The 12,860-nt window shown below is 47.6% G+C and overlaps 1 protein-coding gene across 6 annotated transcripts in view; it reads left to right on the top strand.

The window, feature by feature from the left end:
* Positions 1–12,860, top strand: part of XPO5 (exportin 5) — a 41,518-nt gene that overhangs the window by 2,582 nt on the left and 26,076 nt on the right. For 4 of the 6 annotated variants that reach the window (XM_074989726.1, XM_074989722.1, XM_074989727.1 and 1 more), the window contains 13 exons: positions 827–964; positions 1,273–1,455; positions 2,330–2,371; positions 4,082–4,108; positions 4,571–4,756; positions 5,976–6,052; positions 6,548–6,647; positions 8,163–8,246; positions 8,679–8,804; positions 9,049–9,139; positions 10,160–10,288; positions 11,106–11,221; positions 12,076–12,231. In XM_074989726.1, coding sequence (XP_074845827.1) covers positions 827–964; positions 1,273–1,455; positions 2,330–2,371; positions 4,082–4,108; positions 4,571–4,756; positions 5,976–6,052; positions 6,548–6,647; positions 8,163–8,246; positions 8,679–8,804; positions 9,049–9,139; positions 10,160–10,288; positions 11,106–11,221; positions 12,076–12,231 — 1,455 coding nt within the window. The remainder of the gene's footprint in view (positions 1–826; positions 965–1,272; positions 1,456–2,329; positions 2,372–4,081; positions 4,109–4,570; positions 4,757–5,975; positions 6,053–6,547; positions 6,648–8,162; positions 8,247–8,678; positions 8,805–9,048; positions 9,140–10,159; positions 10,289–11,105; positions 11,222–12,075; positions 12,232–12,860) is intronic. The other 2 variants (XM_074989723.1, XM_074989724.1) reach the window with 2 other exon arrangements.

Raw genomic sequence — 12,860 nt, 5'->3', positions numbered from 1 at the left:
CATAACCTATGGCAGAGATTTTTCACTTTGTTGAGTTGGCAAGTGGAGATGAGGAAAAAGGATGACCTTACGGTTAAAGTACAGAATTCCCAAGTTGAATTGTAGGTTTTGCCAGGTACTTCCTGTACGATTATGGAGGAGACACCATTTCCCTCTCTGCCTCAGCATGCTTCTCTGTAAAATGTGGATAACTTAACCACCTCACAAGTATTGGGGATTGTGAGGCTTGCTTCATAGCTACAAAGTGTTTTTGCAGTCCATGGATGGAAGGTTTGGTAGATCTAGAGATTGTCACTCATTCAGATGAAGTATAATGCTCACTGCTCCAGAATGCATCTCTGAGGTGAGAGGATTTCTTCTCCCTTTTGCATGAAGGCTAGATGACACACCAAAGCCATATCCTTGAATCCTGTACAGGATGCAGTTTGGTCTGATTATGTAAGTCAAGGAGGATTGGAGAAAGGAAACAGAATTGTGGCTTGAACCCCAAAGTGCTTTAGAGTACTAGACCTCCTCCTCTTTGGCCACCACAGGGGATTTTCTGGAGCTTCCCACCCACAACTGTCAATCCATCCCATGGAAGTGATGGTCTTCAAAGACCCGCTTCTCTTCAGATGACAGCCATCTGGTGCACAGAGTCTGCCAGCTGTGAATGCCTGGGAAGTTGAGAATTCCAATCAGGACAGGGACATCTGGGATGAAGGTGTATTTGTGTTTTGTTTTTATTGTCCAGTGGGTCTGCCGCCAGACTTGTCCATGGTGTTAATGATTGTTTTATGCGGGTAGCTGGTTCTATTTTATATGACTCATCTTCTTTCTGTCATAGGGAACACAGAATATTTTAGAGGAGGAAAGTCATATTAAGGATGTTCTGTCTCGCATTGTGGTGGAGATGATTAAGCGTGAATGGCCGCAGCACTGGCCTGATATGCTGAAGGAGCTGGACACACTCTCCAAACAAGGGGTATGAAACACACTTGCCTATCACACTTGTCTGTGCTTTTCCAGTGGCTCATGCATCTAGGTCTCCTTTCTTTATTTCATGATCAAACTAGCTGGCATTGCAATCCATGCACAAACTATTAATGTGGTGTCCTAGAATAATGACATCGGAGCTTAAACTATCCTAGATACTCTTCCTGGGCTGTTCCCCAGACCACAGTGCATGTGTCTAAACCCTTTAGAGAGCAGTAACAGAGAAGTAGCCATGTTAGTCCTTTAGAGAGTAGTTCAATCTTATTGCAAGACTCATGGGTTTGTTTGGGATGTTAGGAGACACAGACAGAACTCGTGATGTTCATCCTCCTGCGTCTGGCAGAGGACGTGGTGACCTTCCAGACGCTGCCCACCCAGCGGCGACGGGACATCCAACAAACCCTCACCCAGAATATGGAGAAGATCTTCAGCTTTCTGCTCACTACCCTGCAGCAGAACGTCAACAAGTACAGGCGTGTGGTAAGAAGCTCTTCCCTGGGAGCTCGGTCAGCACTGGGATTTTGGATGAGAGTCACGCTTTTAGGGCAAGTCAGAGGAGAATCAGCCTGACATAAATTGCTGTGGTTACACCATAGCTCTGCTGTGAGCATGGGAACCCTTGATGTCTGATGAGACTGTCCTGGAGTTCAGAAGATAGCATTGGTACCAGCAGTCTGAATTTGCTGGTGTTGATCACCTGAGATGGATGAAAACCCGGCACTTAGTGCTGGCAGGTTCAGCTGGTTGGAAATAAGGCATCAGTTTGCATGAGGCACTGTGAGCTATACCAGAGTCTGTCTGTCTCACTTCAGAAACTCCTACCAGCCAAGAGATGGCATTGGGTACTGCTGCTTTCCACTTATTGATGCCCTGTCTCTTCCCATAAATGGGGCAGCACAGGCTCTATTTTATTAACATTATTATAATGTGGTATCGGAGATGTCCAGGTTGCTCAAGACACTTTATAATGGCAGATCTTTGCCCTATGAAGCTTGTGTTCTGATCCAGTGAATGTGAGGTGGGGTTGCTAAAGTGAGGGACACATCAGTGACCAATCTGGAGACAAGCTTCTTATCTGCATGTCTTGTTCCCTTTTGTAATGTACTAACACCTCTAGAGCCATGCTTAGCATGACAACTGCATGGTGGAGGTGAAGCAGTGACAGGTTGAATCCTATTCACCATTTCAGCCAGTTTCCTTGGCACATAGACCATTCTGTTATTTGTACCATTAATGGCTCAGCTGTGGTGAGCTGGAAACCTGGTTGTGTTTTGTCGTTCAGTTGGTATGTTTCCAGGGGAGGTTTTAATTACAGTGCTGAGATCCTGACACGGGGTTTCTTCTGCTTGGCTAGGTTGGAGCACCTCAGGAGCGAGATGCCCTTGCCACCTTACAGGTTAGCAGATCTTTGAGCTGTTTATGCCCTGGTTGAATTCTGAGGGTTGTCCAGCTACCAGTCTGTACACTGTGTATTGAGGGGAAGGGAATTTCCAGGGCTGGGTGCTGTACTCTGCAGAACTGTTAGATATTCAGCTGTGATGTGGTGGGTTTGTACTAAGGCCTTTGAGGTACGACTGGGATGACTTGAGCCATTGCCATGTAAATGATGACAGAATGGAGTTTCTAAAGCAAAGCCTTGTAGCAAAAAGGGATAATTGCAACTTCCTTGCATGCAGAAGAACAGTTCATCTGCTCAGCTCAAATGCTGCTGTTGCGTAACGTAGGCAATAAGATGACCCACACAGTGCATTGTTGCTGTTAAGCAGTTAGACCTGGGGCCTGGAAATCAGGACTCTTTAGTGCCTTTCCTAACTCTGCCACTGGCTTGCTTTGTGATCTTGGTCAAGTCACTTCTCCTTTCTAAGTCTTAGTTTCATTACAATGAGGCCACTGACACTTCCCAGATGTTGTGGTCCTTGAATATGAGATGCTTTAAAAAGGGCAAACTCATCTTCTTCACTGGAAGTTTCCAGTAAATATTGAAACCCATCAACACACAGGTGGAGGAACCTACTGCCTGGAACATCTCTTCTTTTGGTGGCTTAACTTTCAGTAGAAATTCATCACTAGGGTGACCAGCCATCCTGTTTTTACCAGGAGAGTCAATTATTTAAGCTGTCTCACAGGCGTCCTGACTTCTTTAAGAAAATTGTCAAATTGTCACATATTTTGCATGGTTCCTGTTCCCTGGCACACAGTGTCTCAGGGTGGCAGCCTTTGCTGGGCAGCTGTCAAGTTCCTGGGCACCTTGTGTGGGGCAGGACCTCCTGCTGCAAGGGAGCTCCTCATTCCCCAGCACCCCACAGCAGCAGCCCCTGCTGCCAGTGAGTTCCACCATAGGATGATTGCCTTGTTCCCTGGCAGCCACTCCTAGGGGATGCAGCGCCCACTGCCAGGAAGTCGCTCCCCAGGGCAGCTGCCTCATTCCCCAAGGCATGGGATGCCAGGAAGGCAGCTCCTGCTGCAGGGAAGCTCCTCTGTAGGGTGGCTGCCCTGTTCCCCAGCCCCCATCCTCCCTGCCTGGAGGCTGCAGAGCCCCTATTGTCAGCACACACCGACACCCACCAGAAGGTTTCAGAGCCACCATCCTCTGCTCCCCTGTCATCAGGAGGCTGCAGAGCCCCTTTCCCTCACCATGGGACAGCAGCCCCCATCACCAAGGAGCCATGACATGGGACAGCAGCCCCCCATCCCCAGAGGCCAGTGTCCCATACTTGCCATAGGGCAGTGTAGTCACCCTATCCTTAAGGAAGTGGTAGAGATGGCTGGGACAATGTCCTGAGCTGAAAACTCTCTCCCTGGGTTTATTCTTAGTTTATCTGATTGAACAGTGGAAAGGTCACTCTTTTATCTATTCAATTATACGTCACCTGCTTTTTTGGCTGTCCAGGCACCTGAGTGACTTTAGGATGGATGGTTCTCCTGGGAATAGGCCCTGCAACGAACATAGGCCCCATTTTCTCTGTATGCCTCTTTCACTGGATGGCTGTTCATGGAGGTACCTACTGGCTGCATCCTCTTGAATGCGCCAGAGACTGCCCAGCAGTGGCAGGGAGGAGAGGCGCACTACAGCATCTCACTTACTGTCTCATTTTCTCTTTTCTAGAAGACTGACCTGGCTCAGGAACCAAAGGTGAGTACAGCAAGGGAGGCCGGGTACACAAAACTGTTCAGAACCATACTTGGGTTTCCGTGCCACAGCCAATCACCAGCCACCAAGTTGCTGTTTACAATGTCGGTAAATACTTACTGCCTGGAAAGGAGAAAACTGCTGATTTGAAGCAGTTCTCTTTTCAGGAAGAGAGACCAAAACGGTAAGGGTGCAGATAGAGCGTTACCCATTCAGAACAAACTGATAGATTTAGCCTGAGGACTTTGCCTCACCTTCCCTACCCATGGCCACCCCAATTACTTTCCCAGAGAAAGACACTTCAGAAAGTAATTGCTGTCGTGGAATGCACATGCAACTCTAACATGAAGGAGTAGCTATGGCGGAGGTCTGGGTTGCCCTGCATTTGGCAAAGTTCTGTCCTGAGATTTGTTTTCCATATCAATCCATTCTCGCTCTGACCTGTTGGTTATGATCTGAAAACAGGCACAGGCAAACTGCCGCGTTGGAATAGCAGCACTGAACACCCTGGCAGGCTACATTGACTGGGTGGCCATGAGCCACATCACAGCAGATAACTGCAAGCTCCTGGAGATGTTGTGCTTGCTCCTGAATGAACCCGAACTCCAAGTGGGAGCAGCAGAGTGTCTTCTGATCGCTGTCAGCAGGAAAGTGAGTCCTTCCCCATGAGCCTCCCTGACATCCCCTACTCTCTGCAGGTTTATTGTTAGCTTGTTGAGCAATGGTAACGTCACTCTTTTATCTGTGAAATTAAAAGTCACCTGCCTCTTTGGCTTCCTAGGTGCCTGAGTGACTCAAGGGCAAATGCTTCCCCAGGGCAATGGGCAGAGCAGTTTCTGGAACCAGCTCCGGCCCCATTTTCTCTGCATGCTCCTCCAGACAGCCCTGGAGTTTAATATCCTTCCTTGAATAAAAAACCTTAACTCATTCCTGATCCTTGCTGTCCCAGGTGTTCTCTGTTGTGGAGGAGTGTTGGGCTACCCTAGTAAGATTTCTCATGCACAATAGGTTTTCTCTGAAACAGGACCATAGAGATGTGCCCTGTATATTCTACTGCCATGTCCATGCAGGGTGTATTTATCCCAGCTCAGTGGCATAGGCACATTGCTCACAAGCAACCCTACAATAACAAACCAGTTTAGCTGCCCTGCAGCAACAAATGAATACACAGTGGAAGCAGGATTAGATCTATAAGGACCAGTTTTTTGTGGTTAAGATTCCCAAGGGATTTACTGGAGAAAATTACAGGTAAATGCCAGTTATCCAACATAATTGAGATTGACCCATGGTCAGATAACTGAATATGTTGGATAAGCTAGGAAGGGGAGGGGACATGGGGCGGAAGCAGGGGCTGCTGGCTGCCAGGCCCTTTCTGCAGGATGGGTGGCTGGCTGGCAGGGAGGTTTGCTGATTGCCCTGGGGCTGGCTCCCCAGCTGGCTGCAGGTCCAGGGCAGGTAGCTGCTTCCGGCCCAGGGCATGGAGCTCTTGCCAGCCCGGGTGGGAAACGTCAGCTCCCCCGGGCAGCAACTGTTGCTGGTGCCCAGGCTGCTGTGGGCAGACTGCCAGCTGCCTCAGAGCCGACGGCTCAGGGCAGGCTGTCCAGCTGCGTGAGGCTGGGGGAGAGAGATCCGACGTTCCATTTTAACCCACACCACCCCAGGCGGTGTCACATAAGAGTGTTGACTAACCCGATGTCAGATAATGGGGTTTTTACTGTGTTTTAATCCCCAAGAGTTGTTGCTTTTCGTGCAGCTTGGTGGTGGAATGCATGTCCCCAAATGGTAGCGTGAGTAGTTATCTACTAGCTCCACGTTGCTGATGGGATATGGTGCAACCATGTGTTTTGACCAGTGTTTGCTTTATGTTTAGGGGAAGCTGGAGGATCGGAAACCCCTGATGGTCTTGTTTGGAGATGTTGCCATGCACTACATACTCTCTGCTGCCCAGTGAGTACTGTCCAGCTGCTATGCGAGTACATCATGGCCTTAAGTGGAAATAGTCTGCTGATGTTCTGTATTAATAAGTAACTCCCTGCCTCAAGGTCTAAAACTAAAACTGTGGTGTTGGAAATTACCTCAGAACTGTTCCCATGAGGGCCTTGGCTCAGATATGGATAGAGTTCTCTGCTTCATACTATTGAGTTCTGCATATCAAACCACTACCGTGCACAGCATTCAGACCAAGTCTGGCCTGCCTGCAGCAAGCAGGCATTGGATTAGGAGAGAATAGAAAGTTTAACCTTTCCAAAACTCGAAAAGCCAACGGTTTTCCTAAGTTCCATAACTTAAAAAGAAGCTGCTCAGGAGTTATTTGAATTTTCCGAACCTTTCTCTTTTGGTTTGGACTAGATCAGGAGATATTCAGAGAAAGTCCAAAGGGTTTAGAAGCCTTAGAAATACTTCTACTTTTCATTGGATTGCCCTTTCTTTTCTCCTTTCCAGGACAGCAGATGGAGAAGGCTTGGTAGAGAAGCATTATGTTTTCTTGAAGAGACTTTGCCAGGTCTTGTGTGCCTTGGGCAGTCAGCTGTGTGCGTTAGTGGTGAGTCCTCAACAAACACTGGAAGCAGTCCTGACAAGACTGTCTTTCAGGGGGATGACTGGGGATAGGGAAACCATGGTTCTCGTTTGTACTGTTGATGTGGACAGCTCCAGTTCTTTCCTTTTAATAGTGGAGGGAACAGAGAGGTCCTTGTGTCCAGTGAAATCTGGCAAATGAGTTGGCAGCAAACTTCTAGGGATGTTGTGGGAAGTTTGGATCTTCCACCGACTGCCCTAAAGAGGGGCTGGCTTGCTGAACGGTTGTTTGTGGAAAGACCAGGTCAATTGGCTGCAGACAATGGGTGTGGCAGAATAAACTCTTGGTATGTTGGGAGAGGAAGGAAAATCCTAAACCAGTCGAGAAGCTAGACTTAACAAGAAGCAGTTCTAGGAAGTTTGACTACCTTAAGCGAAGGTGTGGTATAGGCTGACATCACTCATTATTTGGGAGGGGAGCTTTGGCTATTAATCCTTAGCAAAACCTGTTGTCAGTGGCAAGGACCTGTGGCCCTTTATGATACAGGCTCAGTTCATTCTAGGGTTAGCAGGGTGACAGCTGTCACCAGAGAAAGGTGAACTGCTAAAGAAACCCTGAGAGTGACCCCAGAGAAGGGAGCTCTCAAGACAGCTCTAGGTCAAGAGCGAGGAGAAGCAGCATATTAAAAAGAAGCTTCTGAATTTGGGGCACAAATCATAGGGTTTGTCCACCCCTGGAAAACTCAGACTTCCCAGAAAGAGGAGAGGGAGGCCCACTGAACATGAGATACTTGCAGGGCAAAACTGAAACCTGAAAGCTGTTGAATATACATGCAGGTGAACTAAATATTGATGCTTTTTTTTTTTTTTAAAAGGACTCTTACATCCCTGGTTTCCTTTCTCCCTCCATTTCTGGGGTGGGTGAGTTAATCTTGGCCCCCCACAGTGCATACCTCATGAGAGATTAGATGTTGTGGAGTGGTTAAAACCATCTTCAAGTTACTCTGGCTAGGTGTACGCAGCACTGTACCCAGTGCCACTGCCGGCAGAGCTATGCAAAATGAGCTCGGGATTGTAAATGGTGTGGCATTTGCATACTCCCGAAGCTCATTACCATAGCCCCGTGAGAGTTCGGCATTGGCAGAAGGAGGTGCCAGCACTGCAGAGGCTGTGTGGATGTGCCCCTGCTGGCTAAACCCCCCACCCTCTGTCACCAGTCTCTTTATGCCTTGTTTGAGGCATGCCATTTGTAATCCCGAGCAGCTAAGTTTGCATAGCTCTGCCGGCATTGTGGCTGCGTAGACATCACCTCATAGTCCATCTTTTTCTCTTGAATGTGGCTGTTTTCTCTTTTGGCACCACCAGAACAAGTAAGGGGAAACTTGGTTTCAGAGCACCGCTGTTTTAAGTCATTACGTTTTGGCTTTTGTCACTAGTATGCTGCTCCTGGTTTTCTAGTGACACTGCCGCCTATCTCCTCCCACTCTGTTTCAAATCATTCATCATTTTACCTGAAATGACTCATCCTTCTGTTTAACAGGGCTCAGATTCTGATGTAGACACACCAGCCAACCTTGGGAAATACTTGGACTCGTTTCTAGCTTTCACAACGCATCCCAGCCAGGTGAGTGAAAGGGAGAGCAGAGTCTGAATGTAGCATACCTGGTGAAACCACAGCATAGGAGGGCTCAGTCACTCTTGCTGCAGAGGGGAGCTGCTTATTTCTGTTATGGTTTTGAGCACCATCTGCCATTTGTCAACCATTTTCTTCTCTGAAAATGTGGAAGGTGATGTGATCTGGGCACAGCCTGTCAGTGTCCCATAAAATTCAAACAATATGAAAAGCACAAGTTTCAGAGGCTGGAGCAAACCGTGGTATTGCTTGATGGGATAACCCCATTTGCTAGTGTAGCTTAGCAGTTTTGGCTGGGTCTTGAAGGTATGTGGCCTGGACTGGGGCCTCATTGTAGCTTGCCATTCCCATTTTGCCAAAACGGTTCAAGCTTCTGTGCCAGAGAGCACAACCTTACTGAAATGTTTGTTCTTTTCCCTCTAGTTCCTGCGTTCTTCCACTCAGATCACCTGGGGGGCTCTCTTTCGACATGAAATCCTGTCTCGTGACCCTCTGCTATTGGCGATGATTCCCAAGTACCTTCGTGCATCTATGACTAACCTAGTAAAGGTATGGAGGAGCACTGCTGTGCAGGCTATGAGCCTAGTGATGCTTTGGTGAATGTTTAGTAGTGGTAATGGTGCAGGGTGTTTGACAGAGCAGTGTAGAGCATTCTTTACAGGTAGCAGTCCTGAGCTGAAGATTACAGTTCTTCAGCTTTCTCCCTAGTGTGAGTCCCCTTGGAGCTGGTGCTCAGGCAGAGAGGTGGGTGACTCTTCCACTTGCTCCCTCACCACTTCCCTTCTGTTTCCAGGTGGGCTTCCCCTCTAAAACAGACAGCCCCAGTTGTGAATACTCTCGCTTTGACTTCGACAGTGATGAGGACTTCAATGCCTTCTTCAACTGTAAGTCACTCAGGGGCCTCCCGGCAAGGCCTGCTGCCTCTGTCTGAGGTTTGCAGTCTCCACGCACCACTCTGACAGGGCTAGGGGTTCTGACTTACTGTAGTGCCCACATTCTCAGCTCAGCAATGGGCTTCAGTTGCTCATGTTGCTATTCTGCATCTTCCTGATTGTAGTGTGCCTGATAAATTTCTTGGCATTGTCCTGTGGCAGCTTAGGGCATTCAGTTCTGCTTCCTCTTGACCAACAGATGACAGCTAAGGCTTTGTTGAGCTTTCATTACTCAGTTGCTGAGGTAAATGCTTCCTCAGTCAGTCATCCGTGGTGGTGAGGGGAACGAAACTGACCGTAACCCATGACATGGACAGGAGCTAGACCTGGAGGCAAGGGTTCAGGAAAGAGATGGCTTAGATAAGAAATTTTATTTTATTAGTGCAAAGGTGTGTCATGGCTCCTTCCCCACCCTAGCAAGATACATTCAGAAGTGGGGGCCAGCAAAAGTACCTCCAAAACCTTATCTACCAGGTTTTGGTATAAACTTTCCCCCAAAAATCCTAAAAACCTTAGATTTTGGGGATCAAATTCACTGCCACCACCCAAGCAATAATAAGGAAACCAGGGAGAGACCACTTGGGAAATCTCAGCCCCAAAATCTAAGGCTTTTAGGATTTTTGGGGAGAAGTTTACTCCAAAACCTGGTAGATAAGGTTTTGGAGGTACTTTTGCTGGCCCCCACTTCTGCATGTATCTTGCTAGAGTGGGGAAGGAGCCCACCTGGCTAAGGACGTTAACCCTTTTACTCCCAGGCTGCTGGCTAACCCTCATGATCATGACAAGGTGGAAGGCTCCTGCACTGTCCTACAAGTTAGTCTACTTCCTGGGTATTTGAAGCTCACTCTGCAGAACTCCACTGCCACAGCAGCCACCACAGACATTCCCAGCTGTGGAAAAGTTAAGAACAAATCTGAGGGGAGTCATTTCCAATACGTGAACATGATTCCTTGTGTCCAATTCCCTTGGCAGCTTTCCGTGCCCAGCAGGGAGAAGTGATGAGGATGGCATGTCGCCTGGACCCAAGGACTGGCTTCCAGATGGCTGGTGAATGGCTGAAGTACCAGCTGGCAACTCCTGTTGATATTGGGCCCATGAACTGTAAGTCGCTTGAAGAGAAGAAGAGACCAGCAGCTCAAACTCTTCCTGTAGCCCAAAGCAGTCTTTTGCGTGTATCTTTTGAAGCCCACATCTCTTAAAATCAACCAGGTTCCAAGTCAGGCTTTCCAAGGTCTCTGCAAAAGAAATCTTTCATGGCTTATTTAAACAGCCACTGGTCCAGAGCCTTTGACTGACAGGAAGGGTCCTTCCCTTCCCCAGTTCTTCTCACTTGTACCTTTGCCATAAACACCATTTCAACTGAAAAGCCAAATGTGTCTAGATTTATCCTCCCTGTAGAATGCAGCCAATCTTGGACCTGAGAAATCCAACCATCTCTGCCTCGCAAAGGCCTTTGCCACTTACATCTCTCCACTTCCACACAGGCCACTTGCTGCCTTCAAAATGCCATTTAGGTGAGACTCTTTCAGGTGCCATTGGCGCTTAGCCTCAGGATTGAGCCCTTTCCTTTGTCTTCCCTTTAGCCCTGGTTGTTTGGACTCATTTCCTCTTACATCTGAGGGATGTTTGTGATTCAGGCGCTTCCACCTCAATGTTGAAGCAATCAGCTTTTGGGCACCCTAGTACCTACTGCTGCCCATGCTTCCCTGCTGGAAACCTTCTCCTTACTAACACAGGGAATAGAGGGAAAGGATGGGAGCACTTATGCGTGGGTGATTCAAATGTTCAGCAAGACTTCTTTGAGCAGGGAACTTAATAGAGGACTATTCAGGTTGGTATTGTGCTTGAGAAGAAAAAGGAAGCTAGACCTCTCAAGTGTCACAGGAACTCCAGTCTTCTCTTCTCTTTCCACTCACAGCTAAGACTGGGGAAGGTCTCTGCTCCATCTTCTCTCCTTCCTTCGTACAGTGGGATGCTATGACCTTCTTCTCAGAAAGTGTCATCAGCCAGATGTTCCGGACCCTGGATAAGGAGGTACATAGCCTCTAACTGCTGTGTTCCTGGTTTCTCTGTCTTGGGTTGATATAGGAGTTTTCTGGCTGTGGCTTAGATAAGTCACAAAAACACTAGCTTGTAGCAACAAAACACAATAGTGCTGAAACTCCAGCTGTCAGGAGAGGTGATAGCAGCACTGAGGTTTAGGTAGGTAAAGTCAGGTCCACTGTTGGCTTTGGACATCAGAGAAGTGCTTTGGTTCTGGAAGCTATTCTATGAAGAGGCAGTGCAGAGACTTGCATCCCAGCTGATCTATTCACACCAGCCTGTACCGTAGGGCGAAAGAGCCTGTTTTAAGGGGTAGCTCTCAGGTTTTGTTGTTCAAATCAAATAGCAAAAGATGAAAAAAATGCATCTTTTCTCTGCCATTTGGAGTGCATTAGCTAGAAAATCACAAGCCCATTGCCTTATATTTATTTGCTGTTTAGGGCCTGGGCAGTTTTTCATCAGGCTTGGATGTGTCATTCTGGTCATAGCAAAGAATTGCAAGGGTAGTTAAGCCTGAAACTTGTCAGCTCGGAGGCAAAAGGAGAGCTAGAAAAGAGATGGGAGGAAGTGAACACCTTAGAGAAGTGGGAACCTCCGATTGTTTCCAGACATCCAGAGAGATGGTGATGCTGGCTATTCCTTCTTTCTTCCAACAGCAACTGCACACAAAATGTGCATAGGTTCAAATGAGTTTTGCCATTTTTAACCCACTTTGGGGATAGGTAGCTGCTCAGTACAGTGGCTCACTGGCCAGGCCTTGGGAGGAGACATTAAAGTGCTGGTTACGTGTTACATCTCTGACTGTTGCTTTCGTTCCTCTTCCCCTTTCCCTTTCCTCCTTGCAGGAGATCCCAGTGAATGAAGGCATAGAGCTGCTGCAGCTTGTCCTGAACTTTGAAACAAAGGATCCTCTCATCTTATCCTGTGTGCTCACCAATGTCTCTGCCCTCTTCCCGTTTGTCACCTTCAGGCCAGAGTATCTACCCCAAGTCCTCTCCAGGGTAGGTGTCCTGTTCAAATAGTAGCTCTCAACCAAAGGTATACCTACCCGGGGGGCACAGAGAGGTCTTCCAGGGGGTACATCAACTCATCTAGATATTTGCTGTTTTACAACAGGCTACATAAAAACACCAGCAAATGTAGTGTAAACTAAAATGTCATGCTGACAGAGTGAGAAAATAAACAGTCTTTCAGTACTAATGTGCTGTTACACTTTGGTATTTTTGTTTTGTAAGCAAGTAGTTTTTAAATAAGGTGAAACTTGGAGTATGCAAGACAGATCAGGCTCCTGAAGGGGGTATGGTAGTCTGGAAAATTTGAAAACTACCATTCACCTCTTGAGTGAAGTATTAGTACCACGTTGCCTTTACACATTCTATCTAATCCTCATGAGACCCCTTCCCAGAAGAATTATCCCTCCTATTAGCAATGGGATTAAAACTGAGATACTGAAGTGAAATAACTTGCCTAAAGACAACATGAATCAGTGGAGAAGTCAGATAACCTGGATTTCTTGATTCCCAATGCTGGAGCCATTAAATGACATGCTCTGTTTCAGTAAAAGCTTTATCTTACGTGAAGGCCTCAGTGCACTGGGACTTCATTCCCTTCCTGAATAAAGGTCTTTCAG

The sequence above is a fragment of the Carettochelys insculpta genome, chromosome 3, assembly GCF_033958435.1.
Source record: "Carettochelys insculpta isolate YL-2023 chromosome 3, ASM3395843v1, whole genome shotgun sequence".
Taxonomy (NCBI): Eukaryota; Metazoa; Chordata; order Testudines; family Carettochelyidae; genus Carettochelys; species Carettochelys insculpta.
Note: the sequence above shows the minus strand (reverse complement) of the source record. Positions and strands in the feature narration are given on the sequence as shown.